At 38.1% G+C, this 18,350-nt stretch overlaps 1 protein-coding gene across 2 annotated transcripts in view; it reads right to left on the bottom strand.

Annotated features, from left to right (window-relative positions):
* Nucleotides 1–515: 515 nt before the first annotated feature.
* The window catches only part of LOC127577001 (inositol polyphosphate-5-phosphatase A), a 426,171-nt gene continuing 408,336 nt past the window's right edge, over nt 516–18,350 (bottom strand). The window contains exons 14-16 of one of the 2 annotated variants that reach the window (XM_052027852.1): nt 12,167–12,235; nt 2,226–2,313; nt 516–2,069 (exon numbers count right to left, since the gene is read on the bottom strand). In XM_052027852.1, the coding sequence (XP_051883812.1) occupies nt 2,233–2,313; nt 12,167–12,235 (150 nt within the window). In that variant the 3' untranslated portion in view covers nt 516–2,069; nt 2,226–2,232. The remainder of the gene's footprint in view (nt 2,070–2,225; nt 2,314–12,166; nt 12,236–18,350) is intronic. The other variant, XM_052027851.1, reaches the window with a different exon arrangement.

Below are 18,350 nucleotides of genomic sequence, written 5' to 3'. Positions count from 1 at the left end.
TAAATTCCTGTTTATGCTGCGGGCGTCACTTGTTACTGAAACATCAAACTATCTGTGGAAGTTCAAGCCAACTTTTGTGAAATATTGCTGGAGGATGAACGTAGATTTATAATCGTAAACTTGGTCAGATTGTCCAAATAACTCTAGTTTTTATTGTTCTATTCTTTGCCTGATACTGGGTCGTTCTCTCTTTCCGTCTCTCAGAGTTTGCACATCACTTTGGTGTGTGTGTGTGTGTGTGTGTGAGAGAGAGAGAGAGAGAGAGCGAGAGAGAGAGAGAGAGGCACCCGCCCCCCACCGCAGCCTTCATTTGTTGCAAATGAACTGAGAAGCAACTCCTACATTAGAAATCCTCTTCTCGCCATCGACACTTGGCCTTTGGGACGGGAAAGGGCGCTGAGAAACCAAAAGAGAAAAATACATTTTGGAAACACAACAAGGGGATCTCGATACGTATCAAGATGATCCCAGTCATTAGAAAGAACGAAACGGAAAAGACGAATTGTGCCACTTGAATTGTTTGAGAAACAAAGAAATTTATTTCTATAGCCCATAAACGTCACATAAGTTGAATCTTTGATTTAATAAAATAGTTTACAGTGGGTGGCTATCGATACATGGGCACATTGGTACAGCTTGTCTGCACACTGTTTTTTGTTTACACTTTGTCTACAAACGAGAATGATCTCATGGTCACGGGCGCATAAATTCTCCCGGCAGACACAAAATCATTTCCAATCGTAGTGATTTATACGAAAACACGCATCAATCCACTGCCATCAAGTAGCTTGTGAACTTTGTAGTGTACTAAATTAAATCGATAGAAGAAACGTTTCACCATTGGCTGTGTTTCCCATCTTCGGACCTAATCATCTTTTAATGCTGTAAAGAAGGCAGCGTGTAAAGTTTGCAATATTAGCGCTGGAGATTAAATATAGGCGGCAGAGTACGAAATTTGCAACTTTGGGTTTCAGGGGCTTATATACAATCCATTGAAGCACATGTAGCAAGCTAATAGCTGAAGAAAAGATTCCCACTAAACTGTCCATAGATACTTGGCACCATATGCAGTAACAAAAATAGACAGGAATAGTTTACAAAAAGTCTCATGATTCCCATCCTATTAAATTTCACATTCTGAAAACTTGGCATTATTTAGGAATAAGTTACAACAGAAGAACTTAACACAGACAGGCTGCTATTTATGTATGGTGGTTATAGTAAATTAGATTAATTTATCAACAATGGCATAGTCTAAGTTATCTAAAGCATAGTTTGGTCAAGAACTTATAGATTTATATATTGAATTTGCTATCGATAATAACTAATAGTTGATATATCAGATGACAAGCAGCCAATCTTTACAAAAGGAATTTCGCATAGGGCAGTTGGAAGGATATTATAAATTAGTTTTCTTTTAAAAGTGGATATAAAACTGAAGAGCAGCTAAACTGTGATTCAAAACAAGATAATATGGCAATATGTAGTATAAGGGATCACCAAAACAAAAATACCTAACTAACCTAACACAGACATAAAATGGTGAGGGAAATCTCAATAAAACCATTACTGAAAGGAAATCCACTACCTATACAATCGAATGTACAAAAAAACCTCTCTAGTACAGTATTGATATACAATTTTCGCATTGCACTTCATACATTTTTACATAAGGAAACAGCTTCTTTTGTTAAAAGACAGACAATGTTTTCTGCTGAACATTATAAATGTGAGATATTTAAAAGGTGTAGTAAATTCTACTGTTAGCGTTTGGCAACAAATCTGTGACACATTTTAAAATTGTCCCACATTTAATTCAAGTGTCACAGGAATGTACGAAATGGCGAGGTATGTGTGGCCGTCTTGAACAGACTTCAGGCGTCAAAGCAGAATGGATGATGAACAGTCTGAGGTGAGGGCCCAAGAAATACAGTATCAACATTGGTTGAATTTACAAAGATGTCTGTGAGTGTTCTGATATCCCTGCTTGTCCACTTTCATTTATTTCGTGCAAACGGACTAGAGGGCAGTTTCTCGAAAGATTTTCTCATTTCGTTGATACTTTTTACCTGCAAGGTCAGCAAAAGAGCAACAAACAAAAATCATTCAGCACGATAATGTATGGAAACAAGAATAACCAAAATTTAATAGTACCAGCATGCTAATTTAAGGCCCAAAAGGAAATTTGATGAATTGTAAAAATAAAATAAAACATTAATATTTACCACCACATCACTGCACCACACAACAGTTGCGCATATTTCTATTAGGTTTACCTGCCCCAGCAGCTATTCGAAAGAACAGGAAAACAGGCTGGAAAGAAAAAACATGTCACTGGGTCAATGAGATATTTCAAAATATAACATCTTGGTTTTCAAGGAATTTGTAAGTTGAGATGACTAAATGAGATTTGTTTTTACAATTGATAGATCAAAAGGGTAAATTGTTTATTTCAAATTGATAATTTTAGGGGTGAGTTGGGTGTTTTTGGGAAGGTGTTAATGATAGTTTATTAATACTGCATTTTTCCTTAAAGCTTTGCATTTCTTTTATGCCCTTCATGGCCCTGTTATTCTTCAGTTAGAAATCCAGCACATTTAGTTCAATGGTATAAGGTTTGAGGCTCCTGGTACTGATGTGGACAGTTCTTGTATTCAATTCTCAGCCCATTCATTTCACAAAGCAGGAAGCCTCAGGGCTCTCAGTAAAACAGATCTAAGTTATACCAAAAGAAATGCCCAGCTCCAGGGCATTCTTGGATTGCGTAATAGATAAGCAGGATGTTAGGATAAAACACAGCTGCATTTCAGGGCACCTCAAATTAAGGAACTGCAGGCAGACACCTAAATATTAAGAAGAGGTATCCAAATTCCCAAGTGCTTCAGCAAACTAATGTCCTTCTTCCAGGTTGGTGTGTTGTGCTCCATCATGAAGTTTAAACAATTTGTATGTCTATGACTCACTGCCTCTTTTCCAGACAGTAATGGTTGACATTTACTAGGGGTTAACCCCTCAACCTCCTGCCAATTCAGATGCCCATTCAAATGCCTCACTTCCCTCAGGAGGTTCTTCATTGTTTTTACAGCCAGAAGTGGAGTGGTTTCAGCTTCTTCCTCACTGATAGGGAGAGCAAGAAGCTGTATTGTCGCCCTCTGATCTACTTGCCCTTCATCTCAAAGTAATTTCAAAGACCTCTCAGCAGAACCATTTTTTTTGGTTTGTTGAATGGTGCCAGTAGGTTGCAGGGAGTCAGCACACGAGGCATCCAACAATGGACTTGGTTTTTAGGGAACAGGCAGTTACTGGCTTGGGCCAACCTAGGCACGAGTCCCATCTGAGGCACTTTATTTGCAGAAACACAGCAGGCACCTATGAGCAGCAGTGGAGGCACTGGTGTTGAAGGTTACATATTATTCAAAATAGGTTGCAATGATTTTCAATGAAAACAATAGGACAAGACATTAGAATGGCTTTACTGCATGTAAAATTAAAAAGCTATAAATTTCTCCAGGTTTACCTCAACCTGGCTCTCATAATGACCTAAAATTAAAATGAACTAACATTTTAGCATGCGCACATAAATCTTTTTGAAGCCCAAGTCTCCCTTACGTTATTGAAGTCCTGTTTCCTAGCTGCCTGATATAGAGGTGCTGCTACCTCTTTTCCTTTCTTATGCTTCCCTGAGACTGCATCTCAATTCATGCCTAAAGTAGAGAAGACGATCTGCTTATGAGCTAAAAGGAGAGAGGCAAAGGATAAGGATGGGAAAAGTGAGAAGATGAAAAGTAATGGAGAGAGGTGAAAGGGTGAGAAGAGAATGAATGAACTGACATTGAGAGTGCGGAAATGCAGGAAACAAGAGCGAAGGGTGAACAACACGCAGACGTGTGAGAGTTACAGATGTGTGTTGTGCGGAGGCATCTGAAACAGAAGTGGATGAGCTAAAAGCAAAATGTTGTAACTGGAGAAGAGCAGATACCAGTGAAGGAGGTAAGAGTGAGATGTGGGAGGTCCAGAAGCTGAGAAATGAATGAGGGAAACAGAAGAGAAAGTTGAAAACAAGCGTGATATAATGAAGGAGGAAGGTAGTTGAAGACAGTCTTTTGAAAATTTACCATTACTATTATCTTTTAGTGGAGGGGTGTGAGAAGTTATGTGTTTTTGCTTAAATAGAGCCCGGCCTGAAAAAGTTTGAGGAAGACTGAATCAGAAAATTTTGTTACAGTTAACAAGATTGGGTATTGTTTTGAGCAAATCTTTATGTGAGTGTGACACATGTGGAACAGCACTCAGATACAACAATCACTATTTTTTGGTTCTGATGAAGGGGTGTTGACCTGAAACATTAACTGCTTTCTCTTTCCACACATGCTGCTTGACTGGCTGAGTTCTTCCAGCATTTTCTGGTTTTGGTTCAGATTCCAGCATCTGCAGTTTTATTTGTTTTCCACTGCTTTTTGGTGGTGGTACCACTTGGCTTTAAGTGTTTCCACAAATTGGATTGGTGACTTGCCTTCCAAATTATACTGTCTCAGTTGATGCATATCTATAACTACAGATAATACTGCCAATAAATTATAATGAAGTCTACCATTTAATGTATTTACTGATATAATAACCATGGATTGGGTTAAAATGGCCTCAGTTTCTTCTATTTAGAATTGAAAAGTAACTTAATCTCAAAAAGTACATTAGCACACTTCTTAAATAACGGTATGCTCATTTTCTCCCCTTTATCTGTGGGTCTTGCTTACTATGTTTAAAGCAAATTTGTTCATGCATATATTGTCTAATTTACTTTATTAACAATAAAGTAATGTCAAGTTAAACAATTTCTCTTTCAAGTAAATTCTTCCAATTGTTCAATGATAAAGTTGGATTACTAGAAGGACAATCTGAATCTAATGATGTGGCTATACACTCTAAGACCAATTTGGAGTTTACATTATTGGAGGCAAATATTAATCTTCAAACGTGTGCAAGAGTTTTGGCTGCCAGTAGTATTCACCTCTGTATGTTCAATTTATTAATTTCATTGGAACCAGGTGTAAGGAGTGGGGACATTTGATGAACAATACTCTCTCATCCATTCATTGGTACCGACCACCCCTCTAGATCTTTAACTCCTGATAATTTTACACATGCAATAGAGCAAGTTGGACAGGTCTGGTTCTGCCTCCTGTTATGTTCTGCCTTTGGCAGTTTAACTAAAGCCCAACTGGCTACTTTCTAAGATATTGTTGCACTTTTGAATGGATTATGGTGATCTGCTTTTTAGATTTCTCCATTTCAAATCATGTGTTGTAGAAGTAACTTATTCCTGTGCATTAGTTCTGTGTTTATAATTATGACTGAAATTCCACATTTTTAGACCTTGAGAAGTTTCTTTACTCATTGAGAGCTAAAATATGTAATATGACAGAGCACAGAAGGAACTTCTGGCCTATACAATGAAATATCTGGCAGTCATCAGCAGTTAAAGAGAATGGCAGCTGTATGACTCCACAGCCATGTTTCCATTAGACAATGGGACATATTAGTTGTGTTAGGTTTCTGTACTTTTATCAATGGAAAACAAATTAAGAACACAATTGAGACACACACTTCTTGTGCCTGTCTTCTTCCAGAAAAAATTGTGGAAAATGCTGGGACTTGTGGAAGAACATCATCCCTCCAAAATACAAGAACCACTTCAGAGGCTTCTAATGAAACACATCCCTGCATTGAGCAGAATCACTGGTAGGTTAGTACTTGATCCTCACAGGAATTGTGCTCAGTATAATTTGAAAGATCACTGAATCCACTACTGATCTCTGTAGCTGAGCCCCCTACTAACCTCCTACCTTGACCTTTAAACCTGATCTGGAACTGACAAACCTATAGACCAGCCAACCACTGATCAATACCACCCCTCCCCATGGCCACTCTTCCCAACTGATTCCTGGTCTTACTACCTTACTGTTTCTCAATGATGTCCCAACAGCTCCAATGCTCTTTCTCCATTATGACCTGCCTAACACTCCCTTTCCCAGTAGCAACCTAGTTTGCTGGTTTAGTAGTGTAGAATGCCTTGGGCCTTTAATATTGCCAATGTTGACCCGATGTGCATTGTCCCATTAATGAGCCTTTACCAGTGCCATTCAGTATCTGGGACCTTTTGCAACAATTTGGAAGTAGCATTTTGATATTACAGGCAAATCTGCCCCAGCTGGAGCAGTCATATTGGAAGAAGCCTTGACAGCCACCTGAAACATAATTTGAAATGAGGTAAGGCTAGCAGAAGTTCTCCTGTGGTCCAAGGAAACCAGAAGAGTATATCTATCCTCAATGCATTTTCACATAGGAACTCAGATTTGTTCTTAACGAGAATTGATCGAGTTATTTCACAGAGTGGAGCCAGCCTACTCCTTGTATCAATAACACCTACACTAAGCAAACACATTTGTTCTAATTATGGCTTAGCATAATAAAAGTTCCTTTCATTTTACCACTCACTGTATAATTCATTTACATAAATTATTATACCATTAATGATTTTTTTGTAGTAAATAACTTAATTTTTCAATTAACTGCCTGAAATTACCCCATAGTCAAATTCTGCTCACAAACTTTCATGCTAATTATTTTTCTCACTGGCATATATGTATTTGTTTAATCACACTAGTGATTTTCATTTTTCACTTTCACATTCCTGATAACCACAGAAAACCCAAGGACAAAAGGAAGAGGTCATGGTGCAAATTACCAACCCAGGACAGAGTGTAAGCACTAAACATTAAAGCAGACAACATTCAGCATATAGTCTTGCTTTAGGTGGCAGCTTTTAGAGAGTAAACTTAAGAAAATTTAACTCATTAGGTAGCGCTGATGAAATTGTAAGTGCAAATATACTGTAGTTTGAAGATACATTTTGCAAATTTTCAAGGTCTATAGTTCTAATCTGATGAATAAAATGTATTTAAATGCCATTGACAGGAGGAGAAGCATTACATTACTATATTCCATAATCTTAGGTGCCAAAATAATCCTTAAATCAAGGACAAAGACATCAATAATAAACTCCAATTATATTGAACTGGGTGACTGGGGATATATATAGATAATTTCATGAACATTGTTTGTTCCCATGTTCAGTTAGGAAAGTGATTATTTTTACATAATTTTAATATCCTTTTGTTAAAGAATAGGGTAATATCATCTACCATATTACAGACATTCCCTTTATTCTCTCCACCCTTCCTCCTCTGCAACTCAAAATGTTTGATATCCAAAATTTTCCGGTTTTGATGAAGGGCATCGACCTGAAAGATAGACTCCGCTTCACTATCCAGAGATGCTGCTTGTACTGCTGAGTATTTCCAATATGTTCTGCTATTATTTAAAGTTCTTAGGTATTTGAAGTGAAAGCAGGGCAAAGTTAATGTGTGGAGTGGAGACAAGGGTTGTGTTAGAAGTGGTAATTGATGGGAGGAGTTCAAATGTGAGCATTTATAACATCCGCACTTTGTAATTCATAAGAAGGGGTTTGCAGGACAGGAAGTGGTGTGGACCACTGGATATGAGGATGCTATCATTTCCAATGGTTTCAATCATGTCACTGGATGCAACCTCAGCAATATCCATTTCAATAAAGGCAAGTGCTTTCTCTTCCATGGAGGATATGAAATTCATGTTATCTAATTTCCTTTTGGTTAGTTCAGGCTGACTCCATTTATGTGCCACGTTGTACTGTAAGAGAGAGGGAAGTGTGTCCAAAGGTGTGGTGCACAATGTTTGGGCACTGTTGTCATGGTTGAATTGGTGAGAGATTGTGAGGAAGGCTTACAGCATCATTAAGTGTGCAAGGTTGCAGTGGAACATAAAATGTTGAGTGCAAGTCCAGATTTATGGAAATTCTTTGTAGGTAAGCGACAAGGGCATTCTGCATTGGGAGGTGCCTAAAGCCACCAGTACGGTTGATTGGCTATGGTGCCTGATGATCCATTCTGTAATCTTGATGCTTTGACCTGCACGCCTATCTACTTCCACTGCCCTTGGGACAGTTTGTTGGGAGTGCTTCCTGGACTCCTGTGGATACAGGACATCTCAGCTCCACCAAGTCCCGCAGCACAATATCCAAAAAATTATTGGACTATTCAGAGCTGTGTTGCGCCATTCTTAGAGTTTCTTAGGTTAACGCTTGCTGGCATCTGCTCCAGCCACGGTATGCATTTCCTTTAAGAGATTCAGGCTGCTAGATATGAATGTTCATGTTTAAACCATTATAGAATCAAGGAATTGTTATGCAATAGGAGGCAATTCTGTCCAACAATTGACATTAGTTGTTTTTGGAGCAATCCAGTCAATTCCACTTCATTGTTCTTTCTCCTGAGCCTTGCACATTATTTTCCTTGAAGTGCCTATCCAATTCTCTTGCAGCCTATTATATCCTCTTTAATGCTTACAATATATCGAGTTTAGTTTCATCTGCAAAATTTGAAATCCTCCTTTATGCACACAGGGGGTGTTTATTATAAAGGGAATGTTTATTATATTTGCAATAAGCTCAGTGAGTGGCCTTACTAGCACTGACCTGTGACTTGTCGACTATAATCTGACCTTTTAACACCAGTCTACTTAGTGTCCTTAAAATTAAGACAATTTCTTATCCATGCTGTTATTGACTCCCTTACCCCATGGGCCTCAATTTTGCCAACCAGCCTTTTCTGTGGACTTTGTCAAATGCTTTCTGAAAATCCTTACCGATGACATGTATAGTTTATGATTCATCAGACTGTTCTATTATCTTACAATAAAATTGAATCAGATTCGTCAAACACGATTTACCTTTAACAAATCTATGCTGAGCCTCTGAGATAAACTCAAATTTTTCCAAGTACATATCGCATTTTTTTTGCTGATTTTTGTTTCTGAAAGCATCCCCGCCACTGAGGTTAAACTGACCAGTCTTTTGCAGCAGGGCATGTGCAAACACCCCTTTTGGAATATGGGCGTCACATTTGCCATTTTACAACCCTCCAGCCCCTTCCTGGTTTCTGGGATGATTGCAAGGTTATGGAAAGCCTTTCTGCAGGTTCCACCTATTTCCCTCTGCATTCCAAGACATATCCCATCTAGATCAGGTAACTTATTTAAACAGAGCCAGCCTTTCCCTCCTCTTTAAGATATTTTAAGATATTTTTAAAATATTTATTTATTAGTCACATGTACATCGAAACACACAGTGAAATGTGTCTTTTTGCATTACTGAGAATGTGCTGGGAACAGCCCGCTAGTGTTGCCACTCTTCTGGCGCCAACATAGCATGCCCACAACTCCTAACCTGTACATCTTTGGAATGTGGGAGGAAACCGGAGCATCCGGAGGAAACTCACGCAGACACAGGGAGAACGTACAAACTCCTTACAGGCAGCGGTGGGAATTGAACCCAGTTTGCTGGCACTGTAATAGCGTTACGCTAACCGCTACACTACCGTGCTGCCCATTTTCACCTTATCCCCTATCTCTGTTATTTCAGCATCCTCTTACTAAGTAACGCCCCCTACAAAGTATACAATCCATAATCAAGCCATACTTTGTCTTGATCCATAAATCACCTTATTCGTCTCTAATCAGTCTTACTCCTTTATCCCCTGCTTTAGAATTTACAAGAGAATGAATGACGACACTAAACCAGATGCTTTGGATTCTGTACAGCAGTTTTCATTAGGATTTCTTATTTCACTGTCACAGATTTTCATGGCACCACTTAGAAAATTCACCTGGGTGACTGATGAACTTGGATCATATTTTGCACTGGAACTGGCCCAGACTCCCTGCCTGAGGTGCACGCTTGCCCACCCATCCTCATTTACGTTTTGAGATGTGGAGAACCAAATGATCTGACCCTCTGCTGTCATGACAGGCCCAGAGGGGGAGTGAGCAAGTTGGCCTCAGTTGGCATGCAACTGAGACACCACCCTTAGAACATCCTGTCAAAGGATTTTGAATTATTTTTAAATGTCTCTGATAGTTAGCTGCATTTTAACTTATTCAAATAGATTTACATATTAAAAATTAATGAAGAATTTTTAAGTTGAAAAATAATAAATAAATTTCTTTAAAAGTACTGCAATATACTAAAATAACACAATATTAAGTAAAATACTTCAAACAGTTACTTACACTTGACTTTTCCCACACGGATGGTGATCCCATTTAAACAAAAGGTGGTGGGGGGTAGGGGTTGGGGGCAGGTCATTGGAACTCAGCTCTGGGACATCAGTACCCCCTCCAGCCACTGAGATCAATGGTATGTCAGGTGGAAGAGAGGGAAGTCAGATGGCCTGGCTTCTGATCTCCAGATCTTTATGGACATCTGTGATTGGCTGAGTCACAGTCATACAGCACAGAAACTGGCCCTTCAGCCCACCACGTCCATACCGACCATTTTGCCCATCTATGCAAATCCCATTTGCCTGCATTGGGTCTGCATCCTTTATTGCCTTGTCTATTCAAGTGCACATTGAAATGAGTCTTAAAAGTAGTGATTGCATCTGATCCCACCATCTCCTTTGGCAGTGCACTCCAGAGATCAACCACTCTCTATGTGAAAAAACTTTCCTTTCAGATCCCATTTAAAACTCCTTCCTCTCACCTCTATGTCCTCTTGTTTTATTCACCCCTACCAGGGGAAAAAAGATTCTATCTACACAATCCATGCCTCTCATAATTTTATATACCTGTTTCAGGCCACCCCATAGCCTCTTTCACTTCAGGAAAAATAAGTCTGTATGTGGAAAGCTAAAACAAGCTACCTATGATTGGCTGCCAGCTGTCAGTTACTTACATGACCGTCAGCTGTCAGTCAGTTTGATTGCTCTCACTGTCAGAGTGTGAAAGGATCAGATACTGAACAATTACATAAGTAGGCAGTTCTGGAATATAAATGCAACATTACCATCACATTCTTTCCGCAATTATTATCAGATATTTCCATCTACATATCCAATATTTTTATTTTGTATCCTAAATCCTCCTTGAAAACTACAGAACAGTCTGTCTGCTTGTCAATACTCAAGTATGATGACTACTTTGCGCCATTCTGTATGTAATCTCATGTACTTGAAGTTAAATGAGCTCATGGGAAGACTGAAGAGACCAGGGGAACTCTTATTATAACTTGAAATACTGGCAGAGCTATAATAGGTCTGGACAAAGATCTATAATCAATGTTAATTTTTTAAAAATCTGGCTTTCATTGATTGTTTCTGTGAACTGAGATTCCTTCCTGGCATGGACAGCCTGCCAGGTGAGAAGCTGCCTCATCTAGTATTTTGCATGTGCATGTGAATGCAAACTGTGCAAACACCAAGGGGTCACTGTCATAGTATTAATCTGACCCGCCCCTTTACTCCACATTATTTCACCCTATCAGAGGAGTTCCCATTGTCCCATCCATTGCCCTCCCTCACCTTCTCTGCCACCAACACTAACTAGTTTCATTCTGTCTCTTTTCCATTGAAAGGTCTGAGACCTTCAGCATTAAGTTCTTTGTTTTCTACAGATGCTGCCTGACATGTTGAGTGTTTCCAGAATTTTCTGTTTTCATTTTAGATTTCCAGCACCTGCGTTTTTTTTTATTTTCATTATGTGATCTATCCGACTTAAATCTCACCGAATAATAAATTCACCACCCACTAAGGCACTAAGAAGGAATGCAATGCTCTGTGGCTTTGAGGAATAACCCACTACAAACCACAAAGATTTCCAGATGATACTTGTATCTAAGCTACATATTTGGCAATGAGGATAAAGAACAGCAGAAATAGAGTATGAATAGCTCCAAGTTCCATAGGTTACAAGACCAAAGCTAATGGGTGAGATCATTACACCACTTAATACACCAAGGGATTGGTATTTATTTTCATTGGACAATGAACTTTTTCTGTTAGCTGCATTCCTTGTGTGTTTTTATCATTGTTTCAGACTAATAATTACAGGTTTGATAGTTACTCATGCAACAGGAATTTAAGTACATAGCTTATGGTGAATACACCATGGGATATAATGGAAATAAAAATAATTAACATGCCACATACCAGACGGCAATGTTACCAATAGAGGAGACAATAGCATTCATTGCATTCAATAAAACTGTTGAATTTAGCAACAAAGTACTCTTTACCTTGTGGTCCCCCATGCAAACATTTGGTCCAATGTTGTCATAGATAACTGACTTCTCATCATTTTCAGCCTGTAAAACAGAGATCACTTTCTTTAGACACAAAGTGGCTATTCACAGCAAAGACCTTTTCACAATTGCTCAGCTGCAAAGACAAATATTTAGAGGTAGTGAGAACGCAATCTACAAGAGTTTCAACAAGCAAGTACAGTTGGAAGGCTATCCTTGCATGGATTTGTAAAAACTCATCTGAATGTTGGAAAGTTAGACACCATTTACTACAGCAGTTACAAAATGAAACTAATGCATTGGGTAAAGGTGAGAAAAGAAAGGGGAGTGGATCTGGGGCAGTGGAGAGTAGGTGTGGGAGGGTAAATAAAGATAAGCAATAATGACATTTACAAAAGTAGTACTAAAGACTTTTGTACTACCTCTTGCTGGCAATCTGCTGGCATCAATGATTTTGTTATTGCAGTTTCATTCTTTCATTCATGGCAAATTGTGCTTTAACAGCATGATTATTCGAAGCTGAACTCAAGTAACAAGGGTGCTTGCAAGCAGTTGTCAAAGGACTATGGTTAAAAGCCATTACCACATGATTGCTAAAGGCTTTGTATTAATCAGCAGATCAAGGCAGAATAGGCGTATGATTGCTCATAATAAATACTGGTGCTAAACCTTTTATGTGCTCAAGTAGCTCAATAAAATTGCAAATACACTAGTTTCTATTGCTTCTATCTTGTAGTTAATACTTAAAACATTGGTGTATTTCAAAAAAAGGCCACCTGCAGATCAGTTCAGATGAGAACATTCTCCTAATAGTGAACTTTTATTCATATGCAGAATCTCTGTTCTGACATAATTCTTTGCCATTGGTGGATATGATCAGATCATTCCATCATTCCAATATTTGAAGTTGTCGATTTTCCTCTTCTTTATAAAATGTCTTGTTGATGTTTGTGCTTTTAAGTTTCTGTTCTCGGACATTTGTAACTTTTCAGGAAACTGGTGGTTTAATTCTCTCAACCCTATTTTGTCCTCTTAGTAACAGAACAGGATTTCTGTTTGGTGGAGTGCCACGTGAAAGGACGGGACTGGGTTGGGTTTAAATACATATTGATATGGTGCCTTCAGACTGCTATCAGCACTCTGCAACATCTCCAACATTGCATCACTTTCAACCTGATGAACTCATTCTTAACAGGGCTTAGCAGAGGGAACTCATCATTAATTGTTTTATTATTAAGTGGCAATATAGCTTTTCCACATAATAACCCTGCATGACAAAGTTCAGAATGACCTACAGAGAATTGCTTTAAAAAACTTTGTGATTGGATGAACAATTACTTTAATGATCTTGTAAAAAAAAGTAATCGAAAATAACTGCAAACATTTCCTGATATTATAAATGAGGTTTACATATCAGAGTGAGATGCCAAAAATGGTTTACATTTTTAAACCAATATTAATAAAACTCTAACAGATCTGCTTTAAATTTGATCAGGTATTTGAGAAACTTTCAATTTTTAGTCTAGAATGGAGAGAAGCATTGAGGGTTTCTGAAAGGATATTTGAAAGTGAGTTCATCTGTCATTGTATTGTAAACTAAATAGCAATTAGCAAAGATGAACGAAGTACAACTAAAGGGTTTATTTCACAAGTCTATATCAGCTTTTCCCTTAAGTGTACATTTCCCACTTGATCAAAAATGTTAATTACACTTTTAAAGTATTTTTTTTAGAATCTGATATACAAACATCAGGCTGGGATTGATAAATTCTTGCAAAATAATTTGATCATGATCAATATATGATAATGATTCTTTAAAGGTTCTCAAGCAGCTAATGACCATTTGACATAAATGATTAAGTGCTAGTAAATCCAATTGTGGAGTGTGCAAAACTTTTCAAAAGTGGTCCATAATGCCTATTTCTTCCTGCCCTAATGGACAATGAAATGCAGTAACAACTCCTCAATAAAACATGGAGACAAGTTGTGTCAGACTAGGTACACAACACATTTATTGTTCTACGCACCGACAGAAGTTCAGTAAAATTATTAAATGATTCAAGGAAAGTCGTAGATGTTAAAGTGACATGGAAAAACCTGAGAATAGTTGCTAAAGCATCACATAATTATCTTTGTTGATGTTTGGGTATGGCTGGCTAGGCAAGTGGAACACCAGAATTTTCATTTTTGAGAAGATAATACCTAGATGAAGAAACTAATGAGGTTGCTTTTGTTTTATTTTTTAGTCACATGCCTTCTTTTAAAAGAACAGCTTGGCTTACCCGGAACACAATGTGGTGATGAGCTTCTGCCTAAGTATCCTTTCTACCAAGATCTTTTGTCGAACAAAATGTGTTTGAAATAAACTAGCTCAGATTATTTTAGTTTTACACCATTTCTAAATTTGCTATCTTGTCTCTCTACCTTCCTCACAATATTTTCAACATCATACCAACAGTGATAGGAAAGAAAAGGAAGTAGGTTTCATTCCAATATTGGCTCACAGAATGTCCCACAATCTGTGAATTAATTTGCAAATATGTTTTTTTCATACACAAATGCATCAACCGATTTTTACGCAGTAAGGTTTCATGAACACCAATAAGATTGATGACTGGAAAAATCTGTAACGTTGATCAGGACACTGGGAGATTTTCCATGTTCTCATTTAAAAGGTGCTTATGAGTCTTTTACATCCATATGAAGAGGTAGATAGGGCCTCCATTTTATGTCTTATTTGAAAGTCTGTGCTCACATCAATGTTGTACCCCACCCCCCACAACAACTACCTCATTTAAGTATCAGCCTGGAGCCTGGATTATACACTCACATACTGCTGTTAGGCTACATCAAGAACTTTCTCACTCAGAGTTACCATTGAGCCAAGGATAAATAACTCATTATCTTGCACAAGATGGTTAAGAAAGCCTATTTTTATTGAAATCCCCTAAATGAATATGTTTAAAGATATATTTTTGTATGTAAATAATGAAAAAATGCAATTTTTTTGCAGGGCTAAAATAAAACCTTTATTTGTGGAGAATTGAAGAGGAAGAGTTTCTATTCATTCTTAATAATTCAGAAGCACAGAACAGTTACAGTACAGAAGGAAGCCACACCACCTGTCATGTCCATTCTACTTTTATAAATGAGTGATCCAGCTACTTGCACTCCCCCACCCTATAGTTCTGCAAATTATTGCCTTTCAGATACTTACTCATCTCACTTTTGAATACTACAAGTGAATCTGCTTTCACTACTCCAGCACCACATTCCCCACCCTAACCACTTAGTGTGTAACAATGTTTATCCTTATGTCACTTCTGGTTCTTTTGCCAATCACCTTCATTTTTGTTACCCTCTTTGTTGATCCATCTGCCAATGGGAACAGTTCCTCTCTGTCTAATCTGTTTGCACCTTTCATGATTTTAAATACCTCCATTAAATTCCCCACAATCTCCTCTGTTCCAAGAACATCCCTTCCTTATTCAGTTTATACAAGTAGCTGAAATCCCTCATCACTGAAATCATTTTAGTAAATCTCTTCCATGTCATCTCTAAATCTTTTACACCTTTGCTAAAGTGTGGTGTCTAGAACTGGACACAATGGTTTGGGGTTCAATGTAATTTCATTGTTACTTGATTCCTCTATTTAAAAGCACAGCTCTAAAATGTTATACTATCCATAATTCTCAAGTTTTCTTGCTAACTTCAATAAACAATGTATACATATCCTCAGATCAGGCAGGCACAGTAGTGTAGCGGTTAGTGTAACGCTATTACAGCGCTAGCGACCCGAGTTCAATTCCCACTGCTGTCTGTAAGGGGTTTGTATATTCTCCCCGTGTCTGTGTGGGTTTCCTCCCACATTCCAAAGACGTACAGGTTAGGAAGTTGTGGGCATGCTATGTTGGTGCCGGAAGCATGGCAACACTTGTGGGCTGTCCCCAGAACACTCTACGCAAAAGATGCATTTCACTGTGTGTTTTGATGTACATGTGACTAATAAATATATCATCATATCATATCTCTTAGTTCTTGTCGCTTTTGTTATGTTGTGCCCTCTAATTTATATTGCCTCTTCTCATTCTTCCTACCAAAATCTAACACTTCACATTTCACAGCATTAAATTTTAACTACCATCCACTTGCCAATTCCACCAGCTTGTCCATATATCCTTGAATTCTATTCTTATCCTCTTGACAGTTTGCTGCGCTTCTAAGTTTTGTTTCATTTGGAATTTTAGCCCTGTCTACCCATGTTTAAGTCATTAATAAATATTCAGGTAATAGTGACCCCATTCAGTCTCAAAGACTGAATCAACAGTTATGCATCAATAGTCTAAGGAAGAAATTAGCAACCAAAAACATGCAGTCTGACCACAGTGCATACCCGAAGAATTCGGGTTCAGTGTCAATATTATTGCCAGCATCTGTTGATTCACCAGATGCAGCTTGCTAGATTGAACATTTCGATTCTGGATTGTCTTTTGGCAGTGGCCCTCAGTTAGGTGTGCTTGTGGATGGTGTGGTTGGGAATTAAGGGAAGAATGAGAGCTAGAAATTAGCCGGGGCCAGCAGTGGCCTTCTGGAATGCTGTGGAGCTAGAAGGAGCACATCTACTCCTAATACCTTAAACAAAGATAGAATATTTCTTACAAAAATTAACCAGCAACTGGCTAAGCCATAGAATTATGTGTTGATTCTAAAGCTTTACTTAACCCACTCTGTGGTATCCAGTTTTTTGAAGAGATCAATGTACAACATTTGGCTTTCCATTAATGTTTGCAAGGAGCTTATAGGCTGATTAAGAGAGTGTCTGGGGCACCCAAATATTGCCAGAGACTGGAAGATTTTTGTCATCCTTCTGGCACAAGTCTGCTCTTATTTGTCCTGTTTACATTTCAGTAACCAGGAAAGTGCAATTTACTCCATGGTAAAACAAGCATCAAAGAGCTTATGATGAAAATTTTCTCTACACAAAATGACATATCCTTTGAAACTAGCTAGGAGCCATAAAAATTGTTGGGTAACAGAATAAAGTAACTACTATTTAACTTTTGTTTGAGTAGTTTATACTCCCACTTTATTGAAAGGAGAGGTTCCACATGCCTGGGGCAAGACCTATGAGAGATCCTGTGGTCAGCATTGTAGTAAGACAGTACTGCATTGTTTAAACAAATTAAGAAAAACAATGGAAGCAAAGGAATAACTCATGATTTTCTGTAGTATTTGAGGCTGTGTAAATAGAACTATGATAGCAAACAGCAAATGCTGATTTTGTGTATTACATTTCAGTTAAACTTCATCCATGCCAACAAGTTGTTCAGGCAGCTTCAATGTTTTCTGATTGTCTGCACCCCACAGCTTCCAACTTGGATTCTGTTATCTGTTCTCTTTATATTGGTATTGGTCTGCCCTTCTTGATTGTAATTTTCATAAAAAAGCAGAGAATGGATTTTAACATTAATTTAAATTGAGCATCTATCTGAAGACCAAAATATTTCATGTGATGTACCTTATCAAAGCAGGAACCTCACCCATGATTACCATGAATTGAGCTGTGCATAAAGCAGAATGATTCCAAGGATGAGTCTTTCAGCTACAAGGTTTGAGAGGAGAAATTGGGCTGCTCTTTTCGGAGCAAAGAATGCTGAGAGGAGATTTGATCAGGGTATAGTAGACTATGATGGAGTTAGAAAGGCAAATATTGAGAAGTGGTTCACATTAGTGGATGATTCAAGGACTTGGGTGATGGATTAAAAGAGATAGGCAAAATATTCAGCAAAGCTGTGAGGCAAAAGCTTTTTTTAAGGAGAGACTGCATATTATCTGGAACTCACTGTCTGAGAGGGTGGTGGGATCAGGGTCAATCAGGGCCTTCAAACAGGAATTGGATGGGCACTTATAGGACTCCAAGGAAGTGGCAGGGCTAATAGGACCATTTGGATTGCTTTGCAGGGAGCTATCCAGGACTTGATGGGCTGAATATTTCCCTCTGTGTCATAACAATTCTGTAGTTCTGAGTCTGAAATCCTTTCAACCACCTATTTGTAACAGGATATATATCAAAACAAGCAGTTGCCATTCAGGCAGTGGATTCAAATGAGAAACCTGTTTTTAAAAAAACTCATTTATAAAAGGATTTGTCAAAAACGTTCTGGTGGTAGAGTTACTT

The sequence above is a fragment of the Pristis pectinata genome, chromosome 12, assembly GCF_009764475.1.
Source record: "Pristis pectinata isolate sPriPec2 chromosome 12, sPriPec2.1.pri, whole genome shotgun sequence".
In the NCBI taxonomy this organism is placed as follows: domain Eukaryota; kingdom Metazoa; phylum Chordata; class Chondrichthyes; order Rhinopristiformes; family Pristidae; genus Pristis; species Pristis pectinata.
The sequence above is the reverse complement of the archived record's forward strand: the minus strand, read 5'-3'. Positions and strand labels throughout refer to the sequence as shown.